The sequence below is a fragment of the Ixodes scapularis genome, unplaced genomic scaffold, assembly GCF_016920785.2.
Source record: "Ixodes scapularis isolate PalLabHiFi unplaced genomic scaffold, ASM1692078v2 PGA_scaffold8__174_contigs__length_109621045, whole genome shotgun sequence".
Classification (NCBI taxonomy): Eukaryota; Metazoa; Arthropoda; class Arachnida; order Ixodida; family Ixodidae; genus Ixodes; species Ixodes scapularis.
Genome location: NW_024609883.1, coordinates 91,762,453 through 91,787,683, shown reverse-complemented (window position 1 = coordinate 91,787,683; position 25,231 = coordinate 91,762,453). Strand labels below are relative to the sequence as shown.

Genomic DNA, 25,231 nt, shown 5'->3' with positions numbered 1-25,231 from the left:
CCAAGTCACGTGACCCCCGGGGTCACGTGACCCCCGATGACGTCATCAGTGACGTCACTGATGACGCCACCGGCATCCACATCGTCATCGTCATCATCACTGATGACGTCACCGGCATCCGCATCGTCATCATCACTGATAACGTCATCAGTGACGTCATCGGTATCCGCATCATCATCGTTACTGATGACGTCATCGGCATTATCATCGTCACGTGACCCCCCTAGGTCACGTGACCCCCACCCAAGGTCACTTGACCCCCCTTGTACCCTTCCCTCCTCCTCCTCAAGAGCTGCGCTCTGATTCGGCATTACAGGGAGTTGTAAACGACTTTCACTTTTTTTTTACAGCTTCTTCCTTCCCAGGAATCTGCCTAGTACGGTAGCGTGGGCCTCTCCTGGTGAATTTGCATAACACGACAGCGCCGACACGTCATTCTACGGTCCAACAGATATCCTGTGTTTCTACGTAATACCTCTCCCCCCCCCCCCCCCTCAAAAAAAAAGGAAACGATTGATTGATTGATTGAACATGTTTTATTAATAAAAAAAAGAAGTAAAACGCGTACGACTCTCTCTAATCAATTGTCCACTGACATCGGAGAGAGAAGGGGGTGGGGGAATGGGGTGTGGATAGGTGGGGGGTACCAGAAATGTCTCTATTCAGATGGAGTCCTGGATGCTTGCTGTCGCGACAAAGTCAAGAAGCGAGTCTAATATGGCTTTGCGGTGCTGCGGTGCGCCCCTCGGGTGTATCCAGTCCCGAAGGCACGCCGGCCGCAGCTTAGGTTGCAGTTTTCGGATGGCTTCTTCCCGCGTCCGGCTGAGCTCTACACAGTCCCATAGGAGATGGGCACTTGTGGCTTGTTGTCCAGCTGCGCATCGTCTGCATGATCCATCGTCGGCGTGTTCTCTTTCTAGATCTGTCTTGAACGCACATCTCTCGAACTTAGCCCGGACTGCTGGGGAGACGGCCGTTCCGGTTCGGAGTCTCCGAAGACGCACTGTAGCCCACCGACCGTACCCGTTTGGCAGTGGGTCATCGTCTTCGGGTAGCTTATTGCGCAGGACCCTTCTCCGCTCGAGGCGGGCAAGGGTCGCCTCCTCGTCCCAGTCAGGCTCCTCTTCGTCATCAGAGTCGTCTTGAATAAGTGCGGGCGGAGGGTTGTCGAGAATTGCACTTTGGCCTGTTGCGGGGGGGTAGGGAGAAGGAATGAGCTCCCGCGCGGCTTCGTGTGCTCTCTCGTTCCCCTCGATCCCGGCATGGCCCGGGACCCAGGAGATGGTGATTTTAACTCCTCTGGATTTGAGGGTCTTTGCTCTAGCTTTTATTTTTTTTACCGTTTTGCTGGGGGAGTTTCGCTTCCGGCAAGTGGCTAGGGCCTCTTTCGAATCCGTGTACACCCGTAGGTGCTTGGACCCCTCTGGAGTCAGGGACTCGTCTTCCACGGCGAATAATATGGCTCTTAGCTCTGCTTCTTTGGTCGAGTGTTTCTTGTGAAACGCAAAGTTTGCCTTAGATTCTGTATTAAGACAAAACCATGCAATGGCTGTGCCGCCTCCGTCTTCTGTGACGGCTGCGTCGGTGTAGACGTGTACTGTTTCGGAGCCGGGACGGACGTCCTGTACGGATTCCGCGTGTTTTTTGGCTGCGTTGTTCCTTCTGCCCTTCTGGTCTTTGTCTACGTTCTGCTTCATGGGGCGATGGTCCACCACTGCCTCGTTCTCCCACGGGGGTGGAGGAGGAGAGATCGCGGGGCGGCCCATTAGCTGATACCCAAGCAGCTGGAGAATGGCCCTTCCGGGTCTGGTTCGCTCGAGTCTCTGAACTTGTGCGATGCGATGGATTTCGGCCCTATCTTCCAGAGTATTGATTTTGGAGTGTTTGTGGAGCTCCTCAATTGGGGCAAATCTGGGGAGGCCGGTGACCACCCTCATTGCCTCCCTGTTCAGCACCTCTAGTTTGCGCTTTTGTGCTCCTGTGACACGTAGGTAGTTTATACCGTACATTGCCTTGGACGTGAGGAGGGCATGTACTAACATGCGGAGGGTGCATTCGTTTGCCCCCCACGATTTGGAGGTGGCCCTTCTGATGAGTCCCAGGGTCTGTCTCCACGTTTTGGTGACTTGTGCAATCCAGGTGCTCGCTCCGCCGTCCTCGTCGATGGGGAGTCCTAAAACACGGATGCTGTGTTGACATTGAATGGGACGGCCGTCGAGGCATAGGTTGAAGAGGTTCTTCACGCCCTTTTTCCTGTTACTTGCGTCCGCCACCACAACGTAGGTCGTCTTTTCGGGAGAGGGAGTCATTCCGACTTCTCTCAGATAATCCGCCACGGTGTTCAAGCCATCCTGCAGGGCTTGTTCCTGGGCGCCTGGTGGGCCGCCTGAAGTCCAAAGCGTAATATCGTCGGCGTATATGGTGAAGCCGATACCCTCAATTTCGACCAACCTCGCTGGAAGGCCTGCCATCGCGAGGTTGAATAGCATCGGTGATAGAACGGCCCCTTGCGGGACTCCTATGCCGTTCGTCATTGTTGGGCCCAACGTAGAGCCCACTCTGACTCTATAGTGACGTCCATCGAGGAACGAGCGAATGAATGCGATGACTCTGCCGCTGAGACCGCTTTTTCGTGCTCCTTCGATTATCGAGTGGTGCGGCACCGAATCAAAAGCTTTCTTAACGTCGACTGTGACGACTACCTTCGGATCTAGTTTGGGCTTCTTTGCTAGGACGTCCTGATGCAACAGAAGAAGGCTGTCCTGGGTGGAGAGGTGGGGTCTAAAACCCGTCTGGCGTGGGTCCAGGACGTTATTTGCCTCTACGTACCACTGGATACGGTCCAAGACAAGCCGCTCCATTAACTTGCACAGGTTTGATGTGAGAGATATGGGCCGCATGTTGGCGAGCTCCGTAGGGGGCTTTCTGGGCTTTGGTATAGGCACAACCCAGGACTCCTTCCACTCCTCTGGGACCCGGCCTGTCTCCCAGATTTCGTTTATCCAGTCCAGGAGCTCATGTTTCCGGTCTTCGGGTAGGTTTGGAAGGGCCGTATTTGAGATCCCATCTGGTCCAGGGGTTCCTCCAGCCTTGGCCTCATGGATAGCCGAGAGCAACTCCGTGAGCGTGAAGGGGGAATCCATGGGCGAGCGTCCGGAAACTGCACCGCCCTCCGGTCTTTCAGCCTCGATGTCCGGTCCCGGTGCTCCCCTGTTGGTGCCACTTGGTTGTGGGAAGAAGTGCGCTCCCGCTACGATGGCTAGCTCTTCTTCCGTAAGGCCCATTCGGATTGCCAAGTTCTGTCCTGCCGTGCGTGTCTTGCCACGATTTTGCATTCCTCGGAAGGTGCCCCAAAGTCGAGCAAGTCCGGTCTTGACTCCAAAGGAGGTGCAGTGTTTTCTCCACCTTCGTCGGCATAGCTCGAGGGTGTACCTTTTCGCTTTCGCCGTGGCGCAGTTTAGTTTGACTCGTAGCGGCAATGTCTTACCGTTGTTGCGGTACCGCTGCAGGGCTTGTAATCTTGACGCCCAGAGGTTTAATAGGTGTAAGTCGGGGGTCGGCGTGCCCACCTTGATTTCCCGGGTTTTTGTCGCGAGGCCAACAGCTGCTTGTATCCGTATTGTGAGGCTGGGCTGTTCGTGCTCCCGCTGATCCTTTTGCAGTGCTTCCCGAAACAAGTCCCAATTGATTATATAAGTCGCTCGTTTCGGCGCCTGGGACCTGCGCAATGCGTTGAAGGTGACTTCAATGGGTAGATGATCGCTACCCATAGAGTCTGGTAGCACCTTCCAGGTTCCCTGGAGCTTCGATGAGGCCCATGAGAGGTCCGGGGAAGTGTCATGTTGCTTGTTGTGCGTTCCAATCCTGGTACAAACGTCATACTCGTTTAGTAGCTTGAGCTTGGCTTCTGATGCGGCTCGCGCCAGGTTGACTCCCCTAGGAGTATCCCGAACGTAACCCCACATAGTGTGGGCGGCGTTAAAATCACCCCCTATATAAATGTGTTCATCCAAGGGGATCGCTGAGCAGAGGTCCCGGAGCCAGTCCGCTTTTTCGCACTGCTTAACCCCGGGTTTACAGTACACTGATACAAGATTAATCTTCGTCTTCCCAACACTCGCCTTAACAACTACTACCTCCCTGCCCGGATTGCAAAAGGGGGCTGTGTCCAGTTGTGCGTGAGGTACGTCTTTATCCACGAAGATTGCCGCCTGGCCCTTGATATCTTTAACCGGTGGTTTTCCTTTTCTGCGAACCCCTCTTCGGGTTCTGGCTATCGTAGGTGCAGTGTAGGTGTAATACCCTTGCAGTTTCATGGCGTCATTGTCCGTCTCTTGGAGGAGGAGAGCGAGGGATTTGCCCTTCGGTGTCTTGCTTGCTTTCTCGAGGCGGAGTCGAATTTCGGCGAGGCGGCCGGTGAAGCCCCTGCAGTTCCATTGCAGAATCCACGTGGACTTCCCTACTCCACCTCGCCTGCGCCTTCCCATTTTGCTACACTGCGCCGTGGTGTTGGTTGTTTCTCGGGTTACTGTCACCACCGCTGTGACGGCGGGCGAATGCCATTTGCTTTCGCGTGAGGTTTCCCGTGATGGCCTGACTTGTTCCCGATAGGCGGGTTATTATCAGAGCTTGCTGTTCAATTAGCTGCTGCTGTGTCTGTACTTGCTGCTGCATTATCGCCTGTTGATCTCGGAGTGCGGAAACCTCTCCCAGAAGCTTTTCGATGGCGATCGTGAGGTCTCGTAGAGAGGGCGGACACCTGGTCCCCTCTGGAGGGGAACTATCCTTTGGGGGCCCCTTTCGCCGTGCTGAGGATTTGACCTTTTTGGCATATGTCTGGTCGCTCGCCGCTTTGTTGTGCTCGGCAACTACTGAGCCGAGCGTGGGCGCCCTCTCCGAATCTGGACGTCCAGAGTCGAGTGCGGGAAAGTCCTCCGCACCAAGTAGGGGGGGCGGCAACGTTTTTTCTTTCGGACGGTGTCGACCTTGAAAACCCGACGTTCTTCCTTGGTCGTGTGGATTCTTGTTGGGTGCACGGTCCCGGGACTGAGACCTGGGAACCTCCTTAAGCCTTCTGTTCTTGGGCTTTAGTTTCCGCCGCATTTTTTGTGTAGCCTTAACTGTCTTGGGACACGTAGCATCGGTGGCCACGTGTTCACCCCTACAATTTCGGCACTGCGGGGTCTGGTTCTGGCAATCAGACATCTCTTCATTGTGAGGGCGCCCGCAGCGTCCACACCATTGTGAGTCGTCAGGGCACACATCCATTTGGTGTCCTATTTGGTGACACTTGTAACAGACGACCGCCCTGGGTCGGTATGGGGCGACTTTGCATACCTTGTGGAAATATGTGACTTGGTATGGAATCTTGTTGCCCTCAAAAGTGATGACTCCGGTCTTGCCGCTTTTTCCTAACTGTCGGGCTGAGATGATCCCGTGTGTTCGGCACTTCAAGTTGGCCAAAATTACTTCCGGCGATTCATCTAAGCCAGACGTGTAAATGACGCCCCTTACTTGGTTTGGGCCGGCGGCTTCATAGGCTTGAAAGCCCACGGAGCTCTTTCCAACTTGGACGAGAACGTCAGTCGCCGCGAGAATTCTGTCCGCCAGGGCAGGGTTCCAAACGTCGATGGCGATTGTATTGGCGTCCTCTTTGGTACGAATTCGAAGGTCCAGTGGAAATCCGCCGCTGTCCACTGCCTTGTGTACAGCTTCCAGGATCTTCTGAGGTGCTATTTCGGCAACGTGGACACGTTGCTGAGGTCTCAAGATAAACGTTCGACACTGTGTTGTCACGTTCTGCGTAAGTCTCCTCGAGGGCTTGCTCGCGGTGCCGCCAGGGGGGGCAAGCTTTTTTCGTTTCCTCCTACCCACCAGTGTCCAGCCGTCGTCTGTCGTCATTTCGAATTCCCTGGACGATGGGGAATTTTCCATAACTTCGGTGTGGCCGCCATTAAAAAAGGGGCTCCCTTGAGCGATGTCAGCCATAATGCCTTCCATCCCGTTTATAGGGGCGCTGATTAGTCCCGCTCCGGTTTCGGACGGTTTAACTGATGAAAGCGTGACTTGCCTTCGGTCCACTGAGCTGCTGCGGGAGCCTGCGTCACTGGCAAGGTCCGAAGCTTCTACAAGCTCTCCACCGTGGCTGTAGGGATGGCTCGTGTCATCGGCTTTGCGGCCGAGTGCTGGAAGGTCCACGGCACCATGGGGCGTCTCCTCCTTGGTAGTGTTTCGTTGGTCGCCGCATTGCGGCGGGGTTGAACTGGAACCTGCTTCCATGTTCATCGGTCTCTGGTTGCCGTCCCAAGGATCAGCCCCGATCCTAATGAGCCGGCTTGCCGAAGTCGCCGTTAGGCTTAGCGCGGCCGCCGCAGCGGAGCCGCACAAAGTGACCTGTCTCCCGGGATTCGGGGGTGACCACGGTGGTAGCGGTCTCTGCGTTGACCTCTTACCTTGCGGCGTTTTCTGGTACCAAAGTTTGGTACGTTGATCTCTGCTTTTATGGTGAAAAACAACGGGTAACGGAGCTCGACGTCAAAACGTCTTACTTCCATGCCTCGTCTTCTTCCTCCTCAAAAGGAAACGAAGACAATCAGCTTTTTATTTATAAAAGTAAGGAAGTCACTTTTGATGATCATATCTACTTTGTATTTAATTGTTTTCTACGCCTTCAAAGACTCACAGATTCGTGCTTATAGCATTCACGGTCTCCGCCTTCTAAAATATAGATCCCGCATTCGTCAGACATTTCGGTGGTACGAGAGAAGGTTTCCCCTGAAATAAAAGATTGTGAATGAAGACACTTGTTCGCAGAATTATGTCAACAGCTCATTTTATGGTAAAAACGCAAACGATTTTATTTAACATTGTTTTCTTTTTTATTTTACTGTTCCTTTCAGCTTCCCAGTTCACATCCCAGGTACAAGAGGCTCATCTTATTATCGTGTCTATTTTGATTGAATACATTAACAAAACCATTGTCTTATTTTTTATTAGAATGTATAAACATTGATTACTTACAACCGTTTTCCTGCTTCGATCACCAATAATGCTATACTATTTTATATTAAGCCTTCGCTAATGTGTGCACTTTGTAGTTGTTTCTAAAAGCGAACTCCCGTTGTTCACGGGTAACTCAGGTACATTTCTTGGATTTTAGGGTTACAACGAATTTTAGTGAAAGAGTGTGCCTACATTTCAAAATGTTCGTTTTTTTATGCTTTGTGTAGGTGCAGGTTTCTAGCTATTCTGTCTCAAATGTTTTGTTTCGTGGCGGCGAAACCAAAACTACCGTCTAGAGCATGATGGCAAGCCATGTGATTAGCTGCATGGTTATCGTGTGGCGCAAAGTTCGTATTGAGGCACCGCAAAACGTACAACTGGCCTAGTAATCGCAAGAGTAGTTTCGATCAGTCAGGTAAGACCTGCAACTCTTTTACAGCTTTGCCTTGCAGATATAAAACATCTGTAGCAAATATGAATACCTATTCATTAACTAGCCGGCCGAAAAGCAAGTTTACCATGATGAACGTATTGTAGTTTTAAGAGCTATAATTTTGGTAATGTGGAATGCTCGTTGCAGGAGCTTTGTGGAAGCTAATCGTAAGCTGGCGCTGAGCAGAAACGGACTGAACTATGACCGCCAGTGAATGCCGCGACCGCGCACAAATATTTTTTGTTTGTTAGTATAATTACAAACAACGACCGCTAAAATACAACGTAACAAACAAAAATTGTACGCTGGGACGGCTGAAAACGCAGCAGGAAACACGGCGAAAGATGTAGCAGTACGCACAAGAAATAAACTGAAGTGTCGAAGCGGGCGATTTGGTTCATGACTTATAAAATTAAAAGCGGCGAACAGGACCGAGCGCTTACTCAATGAACATTTATTTGAAAAACAGCTAAAGCAAACAACCTCGGATAAAAAAAAAGACACTGAATTATCCAGTGACGTCACTCATCACTACGCGTCAATGAAATCACTCTCTTTTTTATGCAGAAAAATCGACAGCTGGCTGACTCAACCTTCAGTGCCTTCTTTCTTTATAACAAGCGCTTCTACAGCACCACGCTCGCGACTCTTTCACGGGCCCTCCCCACGATCGTGGTAAATGGGAAGTTGGGCTTGCAATGGCAATCTCTGCAATGAAGAGGCAGGTGTCCTTCTGTTGTTGAACGCAGATAGGTCATGCCTGCGTATCCTCTCATTTACGCATCGTCCTGTCTTGCCGATGTACAGCCTACCGTATGTCAGTGGTATTCTGCACACCACGCCCACGTTACTTTCCCCAAATCTTTTAGCATGATTGAGCGCGCGTCATTTATTTTTTCTTAGATCAGCAGGCATAATTGGGCAAACTTAAATGGCGCCGCAAACAAGCGGCACACCAAATCTTTGTTCCACCTTTTTTCAAGTTATAAGAAATTTAGTGCAAGTAGGGAATGAGCTGAGGCGTTTTTTTTTTTCTTTCATATACCCTGGCACTTTCCCTTCATCTTTTTCAGCAGCGTTTCGGCAACTCCAAGCAAAAGTTGAGTTGAATAACCGGCCCCTCTAAGTCGATTAACCTGCAGATTGAAGCTGTTAAGCATAACATGGTGGCATGACTTTTGAAGTGCCGCCTAGAAACAAGACGAAGTAATACCCCTTTTTACTAATTTGGAATGTTCCTAATAATAGGCCTGGACTTCCTTTTTGGAGCGTGGAAGGTAGCTCTAACACACGTGGTTTACCGTGATCTGCGGTCTAAAGTCTAGATACTGCAGAAACTGGCCAGCTGGGTGTTTGTGAGTGAACTTTGAGTCATTTGAGCTTTCCTCAAACACTTTCAACACACTCTCAATAACCTGGGGCGTTTGACCAGAGTTTCCCTTTAATCTAGGAGGGGTGTTTCATAAGTTTTTCCTCCAAGGCTGTCACTTTTTCATTATGCGATGGAATTGAGTGATGTTAAACTCAAATGAAAGTTTGGAATCTCATCTTTTCCAGGGAGCGGACAACTTTTCAATTGTAGGGTGCAACGCACCCACAGATCCATTCTTCTCATGAAAATAAAAGAGATGGCTTGAGGCGCAGCACGCGCACACGCCTCGGAGAGCGCGTGCAAGAGAAGACGCGCCTCGGAGAGCGCGTGCAAGAGAATGCTCTGAAGCCGCCATCACAGGCAGACACGTCGTTCGCTTGTCTCGTTCTATGTCCTCACTTTAAATAACGTGGCAGGGCCTCGCGGCCCCCCACATATTTGGTGACCCGGTCGAGGACCATGGACAACGGCGAACCCCAAAGAGCAGCGGCCGGACCCCCGGTTTCCATCTCATCGGTTGCAGTCCGACTTCCGCCGTACTATGACAGAAACCCGAGGGTCTGGTTCCTGCAGGCTGAGTCCCAGTTTCATCTCAGCGGTGTGACGAGCCAGGAGAGCAAGTATCACCATGTCGTCTCGGCGCTGTCGCTGGCAGCAGCCAACGAAGTATACGACATCCTTGCGCAACCGTCGGCCACAGCTTCCTACGACCAGCTGAAGGCGGCTCTCCTGCAGAGAACCGAGGCATCAGATCGCTCCCGCCTTCAAGAACTTCTTTCGGCGGAAGAACTCGGCGATCGACGTCCGTCTCAGCTGCTAAGGCGGATGACTCAGCTCCTTGGAGATCGCGCCAACACGATCGGCGACGCTCTGCTGCGGGAGCTATTTATTCAGCGCCTCCCAACCAACGTCCAGATGGTGTTGGCCACCGCTACGACTCTCGACCTCACAGGCCTCGCGGCCCTGGCAGACGCCGTTATTGAAGTTGCCACTCCACCCGTCGCCAGCATTACATCGGCGGCAGAAGACGGAAGTGAAGCTATGCCTGCCCCGCCAGGCACTCCATCGTTTGACGGCAACCTCGAGCGGCTTTGCCAGCGGTTGGAAGACAGTGTTACCGCGGCAACTCACCAGCGAGATCGTCCACGCACTCAACAACAACGTGGACGTTCAACATCTCGTTGCAGAAATGCTGACCGTTCCCACTCCGCAAGTTCAGCGGACGTCTGCGTATACCATCGTCGCTTTGGCTCCGACGCCCGGCACTGCCTTCGTCCCTGCTCCTGGAGCAAACCGATAGAGGCAACGAGTAGTCAGAACCTACCAGGAAGTCGCCTATTTTACATCGCCGACAGGACTACGGGAACCCGTTATCTCGTCGATACCGGGGCCGAGGTAAGCGCTGTTCCTGCAAAACGCGCGGATCGATCACAGACGCCCATCTACTACCTTCGGGCTGTGAACAACTCGTCGATCCCCGTCTACAAGGAACGGTCCATCACCATAAATCTTGGCCTCAGACGAGTCTACCGATGGGTATTCTTGGTCGCAGACGTAGGCAACGCGATCATCGGCGCTGACTTCCTACAACACCACAGCCTCCTTGTAGACGTCAAGGAGAGACGTCTGCTCGACTCCACAACGCGACTCTCCGTGCAAGGCGTCTCAACAAATGACACCGCAGGATTCGCGTCAGTCTGCTCTAACATCGACGGGCCATTCCGACCTCCTCTCCAGGATTTTCCAAGCCTCACGCGAGCTCCTGACTGGACCAGACCGGTTTCGCACGATGTCCACCATCACATCGAAACAACGGGCGCACCGGTTCACTTCCGACCCCGTCGTCTGGCTCCAGAGAAACTCCGCATCGCTCGCGAAGAATTTGAGCACATGCTCGAGCTTGGAATTATCCGACCTTCGTCAAGCAGCTGGGCGTCTCCCCTACACATGGTGTCCAAGAAGAACGGAGATTGGAGACCGTGTGGCGACTATCGCGCACTGAACAAGAGCACAGTGCCCGATAGATACCCCCTCCCAAACATTCAGGACTTCACTGTCAACCTCCAAGGCACGACCATTTTTTCGAAGGTTGACCTTACCCGCGCGTACCACCAGATCCCCGTCGCTGACGAAGACATCCCAAAGACAGCTATTACAACTCCGTTTGGTCTGTTTGAGTTTCTCCGCATGCCCATTGGCCTCAGTAATGCGGCTCAAACATTCCAGAGATTCATCGACGCTGTCACGCGCGGGCTTCCCTTCGTATTTGCCTACGTTGACGACTTGTTGGTCGCTAGCTCGACAAAGGAGGAGCACACCAACCACCTCCGTCTTCTTTTCCAAAGACTCTCAGACCACGGCATCATCATCAACGCCGCAAAAAGTGAGTTTGGGAGATCAGAACTCGAGTTTCTGGGACATCGACTGGAACGACACGGCATCAGACCTTTGCCGTCGAAAGTGCAAGTGATCAGGGACTTTCCAAGACCTAGCTCGATCACAAAGCTTCGCCAGTTCCTCGGCCTGGTAAATTTTTACCGCCGGTTCATTCCGAACTGCGCGAGGCTACTCCAGCCTCTTGATTTTCTACTAGCAAAGACTGCACGTGCCACTACCAACCTGCCTTGGAGTGAAGACGCGGAGCAAGCCTTCTGCGAAGTAAAGACTGTACTTGCAGACGCTGTACTTCTGCGACATCCACAACACGATGCCAGAACCTCGATCATGACAGATGCTTCAGCAACGGCTGTTGGGGCGGTCCTACAACAACAGGTGGACGGTGAATGGCAGCCCCTAGCTTTCTTTTCCAAGAAGTTAAAGCCCGCCCAGACCCGCTACAGCGTCTTTGGAAGAGAACTGCTCGCAGCGTACTTGGCCGTCCGGCACTTTCGACACTTTGTCGAAGGGCGTCCCTTCGTCATCTGGACGGACCATAAACCACTCACCTACGCCATCCGCAACTCAAGCTCTGTCTATACCCCTCGAGAGATCCGCCAGCTGGCCTTCTTGTCGGAGTTTACGACGGACATCCGGCATATCAAAGGGAAATCAAACGTCCCCGCTGATGTACTGAGCCGAATTGACGCCGTACCTTCGCCTGCTCCGCAACTCGACATCACGTTGCTGGCTCGTCATCAGGCATCCGACGAGGAGCTACAGCAGCTCCGCACATCAAACAACTCTCTCCAGCTGGAGGATGTTGAGTTCCCAGGAGGCATCACCATCGTCTGCGACACGTCCACAGGAACGCATCGCCCATTCGTTCCGATGGCGCTACGAAGGCCGCTTTTTGATGCCATTCATTCGTTGTCGCATCCCGGCGTGAAGGCAACACAGAAGCTAGTGGCCAATCGCTACGTTTGGCCTCGGCTGAAGTCCGACGTGCTTGACTGGGTGCGGACCTGCTTGGCATGTCAACGAGCCAAGGTTCACCGTCATTCCGTGCCTTCATCCACGAGCTTCCTGCCACCAGATGCCCGTTTCGACAAGGTCCACATCGACCTGGTCGGGCCCCTTCCGACATCTCAAGGGCAACGATACATCCTAACTTGTATCGACCGCTTCACAAGGTGGCCGGAAGCTACACCATTGCCCGACATGACTGCAGCCACCGTCGCCGAGGCATTCGTCTCGTCCTGGGTGGCGCGCTTCGGATGCCCACCTGAAATCGTCACCGACAGAGGGCGTCAATTCGAATCCAACTTGTTCACCGAGTTGTCCCGAATCCTAGGCATGACGAGATCTCGGACAACTGCATACCATCCGCAGTCTAACGGCCTGGTGGAACGTTTCCACCGACACCTCAAGTCCGCGCTCATGGCCCACGCGAACTCCAAGGAATGGGTACAACAGCTTCCACTCGTCTTACTCGGAGTTCGAACGGCGTTGAAGCAGGACCTCGGCTGTGCAACCTCTGAACTCGTCTATGGGACGACCCTCCGATTACCATCGGACTTTTTCGAGGTCGACCCGTCTCCAAACACGAGGCCAGAAGACTACGCCACAAAGCTGAAGGAGGTTTTTGCAGACCTACGACCAGTTCCTACGCGCGCGGTATCTGCCAAGACTCCTTACGTCTCTCAGGACTTGTACAGTGCAACGCATGTGTTCGTGCGCCAAACAGCCAGACGGAAACCGCTCCAACCACACTATATGGGACCGTTCCCGGTTCTGGAAAAGAAGCCAAGTGGCTTCGTTGTACAGATCAATGGACGACGAGACACCATCGCTCTCGAGCGTCTAAAGCCAGCCCATCTCGAGCACGCACCCGTGAACCTCATCACATGTGAGACGCGCGAGGAAAGTCCGAAGTCTCGCAGGAAGTCTGCTCAAGTTCATTGGACAAACTCATGGCCAGAGCTAGCGCCCTAAATGTGTGTTGTCGTTGCTCTTTTCGTTTTCTTTAATCGCTCGTTGGGGCTCCTCGCTAAGGGGGGGCATATCTGTAGGGTGCAACGCACCCACAGATCCATTCTTCTCATGAAAATAAAAGAGATGGCTTGAGGCGCAGCACGCGCACGCGCCTCGGAGAGCGCGTGCAAGAGAAGACGCGCCTCGGAGAGCGCGTGCAAGAGAATGCTCTGAAGCCGCCATCACAGGCAGACACGTCGTTCGCTTGTCTCGTTCTATGTCCTCACTTTAAATAACGTGGCAGGGCCTCGCGGCCCCCCACACAATGAACTCAACCAGTGGCTATTCCCTTCCATTATCGGTGAACTAGTCTCTTCACGCCGTCTTAGAAGAATGAGAACGGCTGTTGACGAAACCAACGCCGCGCTGGAGGAGCTGCAGTTCCAAGATTAAATCAAATCAAATCAAAGTTTATATAACATCACCAAGTACAAAGTACTAAAAAAATGATGCATGAGCTCAGACAAAAAGCCGCAAGGGTGCGGCTTTTTGTTTGTTTCGCATCACCAACTTTACAGCCAGGACCTAGCGCCATCAGACTTCTGACTTCTTTAAGATGAAAAAACATCTGAAGGGAACACGATTTTCGTCCGACGACGAGGTTACCGATGTAGTGCGCCATTGGTGTCAACGGCCGCTCCAGTTTTGGAGTTCTTGTTTACATGGCCTTGCTTGTTGGCTTACTACGATATAGCCTTCCTATTCTACATGGCACATGCCAAAGAAAAAATAGTACACGAGTACACTTAAGACTGCTTAAGTGTAGGAAGACGAAAGCATTATAGTCCTGCGGCAGAAATGTTTTCGAGTAATGTTTCTTCATGGTATTAAAGTTTAGGACGACCTCTAGGACAACATCGAGGACGAACTCACGGACGAACTCAAGGACGACGACTAGGACGACGTATAGGGTGACGTCAAGGAAGACGTCTAGGACGATTTCTAAGACGACCTTAAGGACAATGTCTAGTGCGACGTCAAGAGTGATACCTAAAGGACGACGTCGAGAACGACGCCTGGAGGAGGATACTTAAGGAGGCTGTGGCTTATTTCCGTGGCCGGCCACGTTTGCCTGCGGAAGCCGCCGTAGATGTAGAGGCTGCTGCCGATGTCTAAACCGTAGATGTAGACTCAGTCGCCTTACAGTCCATCGCACGAAGCACACAACGACCACGGACCTTTTGCGCGTGGCACTCCGCCCGTGACATCACGCTCCCGCACTTGAGCGTCAGCGTGAGCGTGAGCGGCATGTGATTGATGACGTTGTTTTATGGCCATCTCTCGGTCATAACGATGCCGCGTTTTAGCGTAATAGGACAATTAAGGTCGTCCTAGAGGTTTAGCACGACAGGAGGACATCAACGACGACGACAAGGACAGCATCGTCTTTGAGCATACAACTGAGCTGCACGTGCCGCTCAATCGTATTTTTATGGCTATATATACGTCGCTTTTTCGCTCAGTGGGTCAAGTAAGGCTTTGGCCTTAATATAGCCTCTACACTCAACAGCTTTTTTTGCAAAGTGTTAGGGTCGCTTAATAGTGCTTTGTACCACCGATCTATGCATATTTTGCGGCAAGTATCGTGCATGCGTTTACTTAATCTGACAAAAATGCTCACGTCATACGCCCTCACAGAAGCATTGCTAATAAATAAAAAAATACGTACCGCTGGAGAATGGATAAAACTAATCACGGCGCCGCGGCGTGCCGTGACGAAGAGGTTGAACACCGGGCGATAGTCAAGGAATATCATAGTTGGACTCGAATACTCGTATCTCTGGCCTTACTGCGCATGCGCAACCTTCCCTAGGCTGTGGCCAGGCTCAGAAGCATGTACAGAAAGCCATGCGCTCCGTTGTTCGTATTGCAATGTATCGCGATTGTACTCTTTCGTATACAGAAAGCGAAATTCTATAGAAACAACGTTTCAGTAGAGTACCCGCAACTGGGGGACTTTACTGAAAGGTTATGTGCTTCTGGAAAAAAAGATTTTGCAATGTTTAATTTAAATGTAACATATCAAATTTATCACTGATTAGAAAATGTTACAGCCTAGGATGCAAAACTTGTTGATCCCCCCTTGTATATCTTTCCGAGTATTTTAAGTAAAATAGCAATTATCACCAGAGTGCCGCTCGACTGACTCAAGCGCGCGTTCGAAAAAACGTTACTATGTTCTTATATCATTTGCCTCCACGTTAACTGTGATATATAAGACGGTATTTTGAAGGAAATGTCAACGTTCTTGTCAAGAATTCTTTGTAACACAAGTTAACATTCACTCTAGGGGATCAAAACAAACATTTTAAAGAGAAGATCTGCAAATTGGTACATCTGTATAAAATATCTGATGATGTCGATAAGTGTCATCGCTTCTTTGTGAAGTATCTGGGGAAAACTCGTGCATACTATTTTGACACTGGAGATAAGCTAAAGAAATATACAGTAAAAATGGCATACAGAAATTAGATTATTAGAGTTCTGCGTATAAGCTGATTACCCGCGAGTCATCCGCGGAATTCTGCAGTCAACTAACTGGTGGATGCGGATAACATTGAAAAAGATTTGGCGGATTACGAATCAGATACGGGTGCCAGAGGCTGCGGATGCTGATCGGATGCAAATATCCGCGGATCCGGATCAACATTTTGCCAAGGCAGCCCATAATTGTTGTGCGATCACAGAGTGTAGAGTGAATGAGTGAGTGATAGTATGAAGGACAAAGTGTTTTGCAGGAGCAAATTGCTGCATTAGAAAAAAAGGTACCAATTGCAGGGAAAATTGTTTTTGACGCCAAGACCTGGTCTCACCTAAGATGGCTTTAGAGCGTTGCATCTCGACAAAAGTGTTCTCCCTAAAAAAAATACGAATGCAGGGACATCAGTCGTCCCGGCAAAGCGTGTTCTTGTTTTGGCTAGGAATGAGCGAAAAATGTTCTGGAGGCAAAGAGAACCATTAACGTACAAGCCACAAGGAAGTAGAAGCAGCCTCCTTCCTTCTGGATTTCTTAATTTCATGATGTAAGATGAAAGTGCAAATTGCGGGTCAGATGTGGTTTCGAATTTTGTGGATGCGGTTCGGAAGCGGTTACGAAGTCTGCGGATGCAGATCGGATGCGGATGATCAAACTGGAATCCGTGCGAACACCTATAAAATATTAAAAACCCAAGCTTCTAAAGGCCCGTTCACACTCCTTGCGACCTCTTAAAACTAGATTCCTTAAAACCTCTTACAACGAGAGGACACACTGGCGCCATCTATTGGGTAGCAATGTAAACTTGGCCGGTCCGGCATATTTTATATTTCTCCCGCGCATTATCCTTTCTTTCTTGGCTCGAAAAACTTTTGTTAACGCTATAAACGAGCCTTTCTTAAGGCATTATGCACAGTTGACCTCCGAAATCCCACAAAACCTTCGCTCTTGTGGAACGTAGTTCCAGGGTCACCGCATAGATGGCGCCAGCATGCCAGTGTGTTCTCTCGTCCTAAGAAATTTTAAGATGTTTTAACAAGTCTCTCTCGGTCGTTCTCGGTTGCAAGAGTGTGAACGGGCCTTTAAGAACCAACCTGATATAATTGCCACTATAGGGATGAGTACGTCTGTGCAAGCACTAAAGAGACATATAATTTAATAATGTTTGGGCATTTAAAGAATAACTGGTTAGAGTTTTTTTGTTTTTTTTTGCGGTGGTGCTATTTTATTTAAACGTTTCTTTGCGAACTTGGAAAAAAAATTGGTTCAGTTTATTTCATGGGCGAATGGTGTACTTTGAGTGTGCTGATGTTATTATTTCGTGCTCGTTGTTCCGTGATTGGCAAAATGTTGATCCGGATCCGCGGATATTTGCATCCGATCAGCATCCGCAGCCTCTGGCACCCGTATCTGATTCGTAATCCGCCAAATCTTTTTCAATGTTATCCGCATCCACCAGTTAGTTGACTGCAGAATTCCGCGGATGACTTACCCGCGAGTCATCCGCGGAATTCTGCAGTCAACTAACTGGTGGATGCGGATAACATTGAAAAAGATTTGGCGGATTACGAATCAGATACGGGTGCCAGAGGCTGCGGATGCTGATCGGATGCAAATATCCGCGGATCCGGATCAACATTTTGCCAAGGCAGCCCATAATTGTTGTGCGATCACAGAGTGTAGAGTGAATGAGTGAGTGATAGTATGAAGCACAAAGTGTTTTGCAGGAGCAAATTGCTGCATTAGAAACTTTCTCTGCCGTGTTTTGCTGGTTGAAAGGTATGAATGCGTGTTGTTTTGTCGCTTTGGGTGACTCTGGTTTTCATTTCCTTGATTTCGCCCTTTTATTCATCGTTCTTTTATTGTGGATCTGCATTTATGATGTTTTCCTTGTCCGAGTCATCCGAGTTTCCTCTCTCTGTTGAACGTTCCTTTTGTCTAAGCTTGCTGAATAGTGTTACCAGGCAGGGGGCGGAGAAGGGCGGTTGTCATCTCGTTAGGAATGCCGTTGCCTAGTGCGAAAGCCCCCCGACAGCCGCGCTACTTGCCGGTTGTCTAAATAAAACTTAGATTCCATTTATTATTTGCAACACCGGTCATTATCTTATTTTTTAAAATAACTTTGTTTATTTTTGGTCCAGATTCCAATAGAGCAATATCCTGGAGAGTCGCAACCGTCTTTCTGTGGCCTCAAGGTAATGTACTTTCTCGAACTAATAAATTAGACGAAAGATTATAAGTTTCACAGTGTAGCCTGCGTGAGACTGTTGAATGTTTTTGCTACTCTGACGTGTTTTATTTTATAAAAATATTAACAATATTTGTAACGACCTCGTCAGACACATGACCTTTTAAAGCGTCGCTCGAAAAGATTGATGCGGTTTAAAACAAAGCCATGGCACCACTCAAAATTTTTTTTTCAAAATTGTTATAATTATAATGCAATTAAATGCAGAGGTGCAAGCGAGCTGGACAAGAATCTCGAAAAAAAATTCCTGGAGAAGGTGAACAAGAGGGACAATTGTATAGGAATAAAACTAACAAAATACATCCAGACAAAAATACAAAAGAAAATATATTTAGCTGTATAAACCCAAACACACGAAAAAATAAAATAACGGAAAAGATGACCAAAATTCTTGTCTTATCTGTCTCTCAGGATTGAGATTATAGTGTTTCCCAAACAGCTAGCCTGCATACTTTTTTGTATTTGTTCGGTTTCTCTTTTTCAAAATTAAACTTACCGCTTAGAAAAGATGGTAGAATAAGCGCCACGGCGAAAACTACGAGCTGCATTTTGTGCGATGGCAACGTCCCACTGAAAAAGTATTCATCACATAAAAATAGCCTCTAAGCCGAACACCTTTTTTTCGGAACAATCATATAAATATAGCCTTTAAACTCAACAGATGTTTCGCAAATTGCCTAAAGTCGCTTAATTAGTGCGTTGTATCACGGATGTATGTATATTTTGCGGAAATCAGTGTGTATGCGTATACTTAATCTTACGAAAATGCCCATCTCATAAACAGTCGCAAAAGCATTGCTAATACACGAAAATAAGTACCGTTGCAAAATTAATAAAACTCATTTGGACAATAGACTCCTTTCAAGATACGGTACTCTGCTGACAGATGTGAAATCCCTGGACAATGGCGGACTAAAACCTCAACGTCACGGCACACTGGAAAAAACACAGCCACTAAAAAAGGTGATGATAGCAGTGACGTTGCACTTTCGATGCTGTTTGGTTGGCTCGTCGGCTCTCAGTGTTGGCCGCACTCCGACGTTCGCTATTCGCTATCTTACGGAAAGACTTGCACGTTCCTCGATCCAGTCGCTCCGCCATTGTGCAGTGGTTCCGACCCTCTAATAATCGGCACGTGACTTTTGGAGAGGTCTCATGGCACACTTTTTGCATTTGGTTGGATTAGACGACACAAATACACCTACAGGAAAAGGTGATGACTGCAATGAAATTGCACTTTTGGCGCTGTTTGATTGGCTCGTCTGCTTCTAGCGTTGGGCACCCTCCAACGTTCGCTATCTTACGGAATGACTTGCACGTTTCCCGACGCCAGTTGTTACGCCATTGTAGAGTGCTTCCTACCTTCTAATAATCAACACGTGACTTTCGAAAGGGGTTAATGTGACACGGTATTCCCTGGTTAACAGAAAAACAAGGCAGAAAAACGAAAATGTGTTTGTAATTTTTAACGCACAATATTTTCTAGAATCTTATCCACAAGGCGCAATCGAGTATTTTTTTCACGTCAGAAAGAAAATAGGTAAATAATAAGCTGGCCGAGTAAAATAAACACCGAAAGAAATTCCTGCCTTCAACACGGAGTTTCCACGGCTTCTAGATATTACTCTTGCAAGTATTTGTTCTTCCAGCGGTACACTGTAACATATCGATTGGATTTTGTATTTCCTCCAATATTTGAGAGAAAAAAAAAATGACCGCATCTCTACGTGGTGAATGATGTTGAATGGGGCGAAGCTGTGGTGGTGCTGATGATACTGATTCTATAGTCAATAGGCAGTGCTGATTTTTTTTTTCATTGCTCATAGGTAGTGCTGAGTTTCGGGTTGCGTTTCGACTTCATTATTACTGCTTTATGGTCGGTGAAATCCAGAGCCAGTGGTTTTTCTAGAGGATCAGCTTGGATCCGCTAGAAGCCATGGGAACGCATCTCCACCGCTTAAGTCAACGGTCTATATCAGAAAGAGAATGTGTGATATTGGATCGTGGTTTTATACGCATTTGAGCATTTGACTGCAGCGCCCTCTCGTCTATAAACGTTGAGCCAATGCATGCAAAGTTTAAAGGAGCTGTGCAACGATTTTAACGTTGAAAGAATTGGCATTTTCTGCTTTTGATATTGTTCACTGTGTCACAAATGACAGAAAACACACCTCCTTTCATCGAAATGTTGCGATTCCGCCGCGTAATAGCGAGGCAAAAAATTAGAATATTTCCCGACCTGCAGCCACGAGCGGCGGCCATGAGAAACAAGCGGCGTGACGTCAGTTGAGTAGTTGTAAAAAAGATAGCAAGTTGTGCGAATAACCTGCTCGATAAAAGGTAACTTTTCTATAAATCTTGTCGTTCCAACATATATATAAATGCGTCAAAACCCTGGCATCATCGACAAAACTTTTATTATACGGAGTTTTAGTGGCGCCATCTATCCTAGGTTCAGAAAACCGCGAATAGCCGCCAGAAGCCGGAGGGGGAGGGGGACAGCGCCGGACGGGCAAGGACGGGTATGGCCGAACCCGGGTGAGACTTTCCTCCTTTCACCGTATATTTCGCGGGGCGCCCGCCAGCAAGTGGTCACGCGGTCGCGAGCAGAGTAGTTCTCGCTGCTCGCTGATGGCTCTAAAGAGAGAACTTTTCCGGAACCCCGCGCCTACTCAAGTGACGTCACTGCGCACGTGACCCGAAAGACGATGTACCAGTTGAGAGGCGCCAAAGACCTGGATCTTTTTCATTTTTTTTAAAATAAAAACTAGCGTATCCAGGCAAAATCTGTTTTCTGTAGTTCACTGCAGAAATGTCAGGCATCAACTTCCACAATTATTTAAGCAAAGCCCTGAAATTGTTGCACTGCTCCTTTAACGCGATTATATACGTATTTCACCGCAGCGCCCTCTCCTGTATAGACGTTGAGCGGCTACATGCAACGTTTCATCCATGACAGAAACCCCAGCTCTTGAGTTACTACCACATCTCAGAGCCCCCTACTCGTCCCCGCACAGTTTCGAATCCTGTCGACTGCGCAAATATTTTTTTTTCTTTTCATGTGAGCACGGACGCCGGACGGACGGGCGGACGGACGGACAAGGCTAGACCCTAAGGAGCTTCGCCCCTAAAAACACTAAAGAGATCTGGGGTGTTAGTAAGCTAACTTCGGTAATAATCTTAAATTATAATTAGTAAAAAAAATTATACTGTCCCAGAAAAACGGCGGGAATAACATTGCAGCATAGTTCGACAGACCCACCTACACCGGTCCGTTATTTAACCGAAGGGTATTATGAATACAATTTCACGAACACACTTTGTACTATGAGCGCTCCTAAGAGAACGACATGGCAACAAAACTAATTCAAAGGCGTTGCGATTCTATAGAAAACTTACGTACCGCTTTCTTGCTTTGATAAACTTGAAGTGGCGATTGCTGATCCGATGTGTGGAGAGGTAGGTGGCTTTCTTATATCCCAGATTGTAGGCGTATGACTCGCATCGCGCGATTGCATCAAACCTTTACCGCCAATGGCAGCTTTGGAAGCCGGCGGGAGGAGACAAAAACTGCAGCTGAACACGTGGCCCTTAGATTCGATTCAAAGAGCATTGTGCAGAACTTAAAAGAAAAATGCAGCAAAAAACGGGCGTCTGAAATTTTTTTTTTAATTTTGTTATTGCATTTTGCATTTGCGTGAAGTTCTTGGACCGTGGTTAGTTCTTCGAATATTTTTCGGAATAAGCGTACTGTACACCTCTAAACATTATATTCTACGCTGTGTGCACCACGTAGAGGCGCCGACTATGCAAGGCTTTGACTTACAGGACTTTTTCTTATACCCAGAAATGTCCAGGGTAATCTTTAAGATAAAGCAGGGTAGTGTAGTCCATTTCACTAAAAGTGCATCGTCACGGCGCTTATCCTTCCTACGGGATTCTTATAAGTTATACCCAAGAAAAGCAATCAAGTGAATGCACTGCATTGCTGCGTTTTTTTTTCTGAAGTGATTGATTTATCTGTTGATAGCAAGCCCACAAAGACAACGAGCTCACGAGCTCAGTGATCATGCACTTTTGTCGTTGGTCGATTGGCTACAATACGGTAAAAGGTAAGACGAGTGCGTGGTACATGCTAATGGTCAAATAAACAGCGCCAGAAAAAACGAAGGACAACTAGATGATGTACACACTCGAAGCGCTGGAACACATAAAAGAGCCCAGTGTAGAAGAAAGGAACTGCAATATGGTGGAATCGTAGCACCCGCTGCCGTCGAACTTAAAGTGAAACGGATATAGTGAGCCCCACAATGACAAACACTTTTGTGCTGCTGCCCGAAAGCTCCAAGCGGTGGCTCGAGCATGATCTGGAAGGGAAACAATTTGAGTTGCCGAGGAAGACGATACAAACGATTCCTGGGAGTGGTTACTCCGCCAGCTAAAAAATAACTTTTCAACCACGTCGCTGCGAAGCTGTGCCTAAATGAATGACGTCAAGGCTCTTACAATTTCCATTCAGCTCCGGGAAAAGTGCTTATTTTCATATATATATATATAACTGACGAAGGCCGGACTTCGGCAAAAATGTCGAAAACTAAAAACCGTCCGTTGTTGCTGTTCTCACCAAATGTTTTTTTCTTTCCAGTTATATACCCACGCCTTCGGCCTCCGGCCACCATGCCCGTTGTATATATATATATATATATAACTGGGAAGAAAAAACCTTTGGTGAAAACAGCAACAGCGGACGATTTATACTTCGAAATTTTGGCCAGAGTCCGGCCTTCGTCAGAAAGGCCGGACTCCGGCCGAAACGTCGAAGAATAAATCGTCCGTTGTTGCTGTTTTCATCAAGGGTTTAGTTTCTTCAAAATTATATATGTATATATATATATATATATATATATATATATATATATATATGTATTTATATATATACGAGATATGCCGGGTCCGTGTAGTTTAGAAGCAATCTGTAAAGGTACTGCCGCTAGAAATTTTGTGGAACAAAAATCGAAGAAGATTACTATTGAAAGGTTATGTCCGATGAGGTGATGTACCAGACGTACTAGACCCCTTAAAACCCTTTACGGGTTTGCTGAGTCATTAAACGCCCATAACATCGGCTAAAAAAAACAACAACTACAGGTTGGATTTTTATCGAAACCTGGTTCTAATATTTATTATTGTTCTGCCTTTTACAATACTTTAATGATGCACTCTTGCAGTTTGTACACTATAGACCCCTTTTAAAAGACTGGCCTCTGTTGGCACCTGCAAAACCCCCCTGCACCATGGCGGACTGAATCGCAACGTCACGGCACACTTTACGCGTTTAGTTGGAGTAGAAAAAAAAACATTAACAAAAAAGGCGATGAGCGCAGTGAAGTTGCACTTTCGACGCTGTTCGATTGGTTCCTCTGCTTCTAGCGTTGGCCACGCTGCGACGTTCACTATCTTATGGAATGACTTGGACCTTTCACGATATCAGTTGTTCCGCCATTGGGCAGTGGTTCCGACCTTCTAATACTCGGCCCGGGAATTTCGAAAGGGGCCTTTCGCGTTTTTAAACACGTTTGTTGGTTTATTCCTGGTCGCTCCCTCACCGATATAACGCCGACGTCTTGATATGCGTCAAAGAGGGCCGGTCAGAATGCGTATCTCTTCCGCTTGTTTTAGGAATAAAAAGTGAGCCAGTAAATTGCCTCGGTAAGAAGCTATACTTCCCCCCCCCCTCCTCCCCCGCGAAAAAAAACAACAACATAAACCCTTACAGAAGATTTTAATAATTCAATCGTAACAGAGTTGAAAAAAAAAACGTTCAAAAATTAATCTGTATTTTTTTATTTTATTTTGCAGCTATGATAGGGTATAAAAATCACAGATTAGTAAAATTGCTAATGATTCAATCGTAGCTGAGTTGCAAGAAACAGTTCAAAAGCTATTCTGCTTCTTTTTCTTTCTTTTATATCACATTTACAGTAAAATCATCACACATCTACTTGATTTTATTATTTGTATTTACACGACGGTAAGTGTCTTTTCGTAACTGCCATTATATTCACTTGTTTCTATTCGCAAACCAAGCGGAACATGTGTCCAGATTATCATCCTCTTACGCCAGTCAAGCCACAGGCGCTTCTTTCGGTGGAGAAGCCATGAGTATTGAGCTGAAATCTTGTTTATAGACCCGGCAGAACCTAAAGTAAAGAGACAAAGTCTCAGTTTCTATGTGAATATGAATTAGAGCTTTCAGGACCGGAGAAAAGCTTGGCGCATCGCACCACTCGGCCGGAGGTGGCCAAATTACTTTTGCTTTTCAAATAAATAACAGTACTAATTACCTTGACTGACACAACTAAAATGTAATTAAGTTACATTACAAATTAGCACAACAAACTGTGCTTCATCAGAATTAGAAATTTCTCCCAAAGTAATTATTGATGATGATGATGATGATGAGGATGCGGCTTGTTCCCTTTGAAACGGGCGAGCGCGAACTAAGTTCGTGCCCAAGCCTGGGAGCGAGGAGGTCTTAATGCCCCCTGAGGTGGATCTTATTCCACCAATCTTCAAGTCTTCGTTTGGTGGCCACTACAAGCTTGTGCCGGCCGCTAGAAGGCCCCTTTATCTGCGCAGCTGCAGAGTTTTGTGCATCAGAGTAGTCTGCTTGGTTGCGCCCGATTTCAGTAATTGTGAAGCCCAACGCCTCAGCGAGCACTAAGGGGCTCTGCAGGCGTGGGCACCGGGACGGCTGAAGTCCCGCACAATCTAGCACAACGTGCTCCACCGTTTCATCGTAGCCTCCGCAGACCCGACATGCGCTCGAGGTCACCGTAGCATCAAACCGGCGTCTGTAAACTAGTGTCCGGAGGGCCCCGGCGCGCGCCTCAGACAACAAGCGGCTGCCCAGGCTGTTGTCGTACAGCAGTGCTTCCGATGCGATGGTTTTTTTGTGGTTCAGGTACACTTGGAGCGTCGATTTTGTTTTTGCGTCTCGGAGCCATTGTTGGGCCTCGTTGTCACGGACTTTCTTCTTAACCTCTGACGCCCATTCCCTTTCTGATGACGCTTCAACGGGGTCAGAAAAGAAGCCATACTTGTGCTCAAGTTGATGAAGGCGCTTTTGCCAGCGTGTCCGCGGCCCCGTCAGGTGGGTGTACATAAACAACCTCCTGGCCCACCTGCAGCTGTCCATATGGCGAAGACGCCCGTAGTAGGTAATTTTGCTGGTTGCCTCCCGAGCCTCAAAGGAGGACCAGCCCAGCTCTCCCTGAACTGCCTCGTTGG

At 48.6% G+C, this 25,231-nt stretch overlaps 1 protein-coding gene across 1 annotated transcript in view; it reads right to left on the bottom strand.

Annotated features, from left to right (window-relative positions):
- LOC115312792 overlaps positions 1 to 18,489 on the bottom strand; it is a 36,403-nt gene extending 17,914 nt beyond the window's left edge. Inside the window, exons 1-2 of the mRNA XM_040223236.1 lie at positions 18,438 to 18,489; positions 6,683 to 6,774 (exon numbers count right to left, since the gene is read on the bottom strand). Of these exons, the coding sequence (XP_040079170.1) occupies positions 6,683 to 6,774; positions 18,438 to 18,489 (144 nt within the window). The remainder of the gene's footprint in view (positions 1 to 6,682; positions 6,775 to 18,437) is intronic.
- Between the last annotated feature and the right edge of the window lie 6,742 nt (positions 18,490 to 25,231).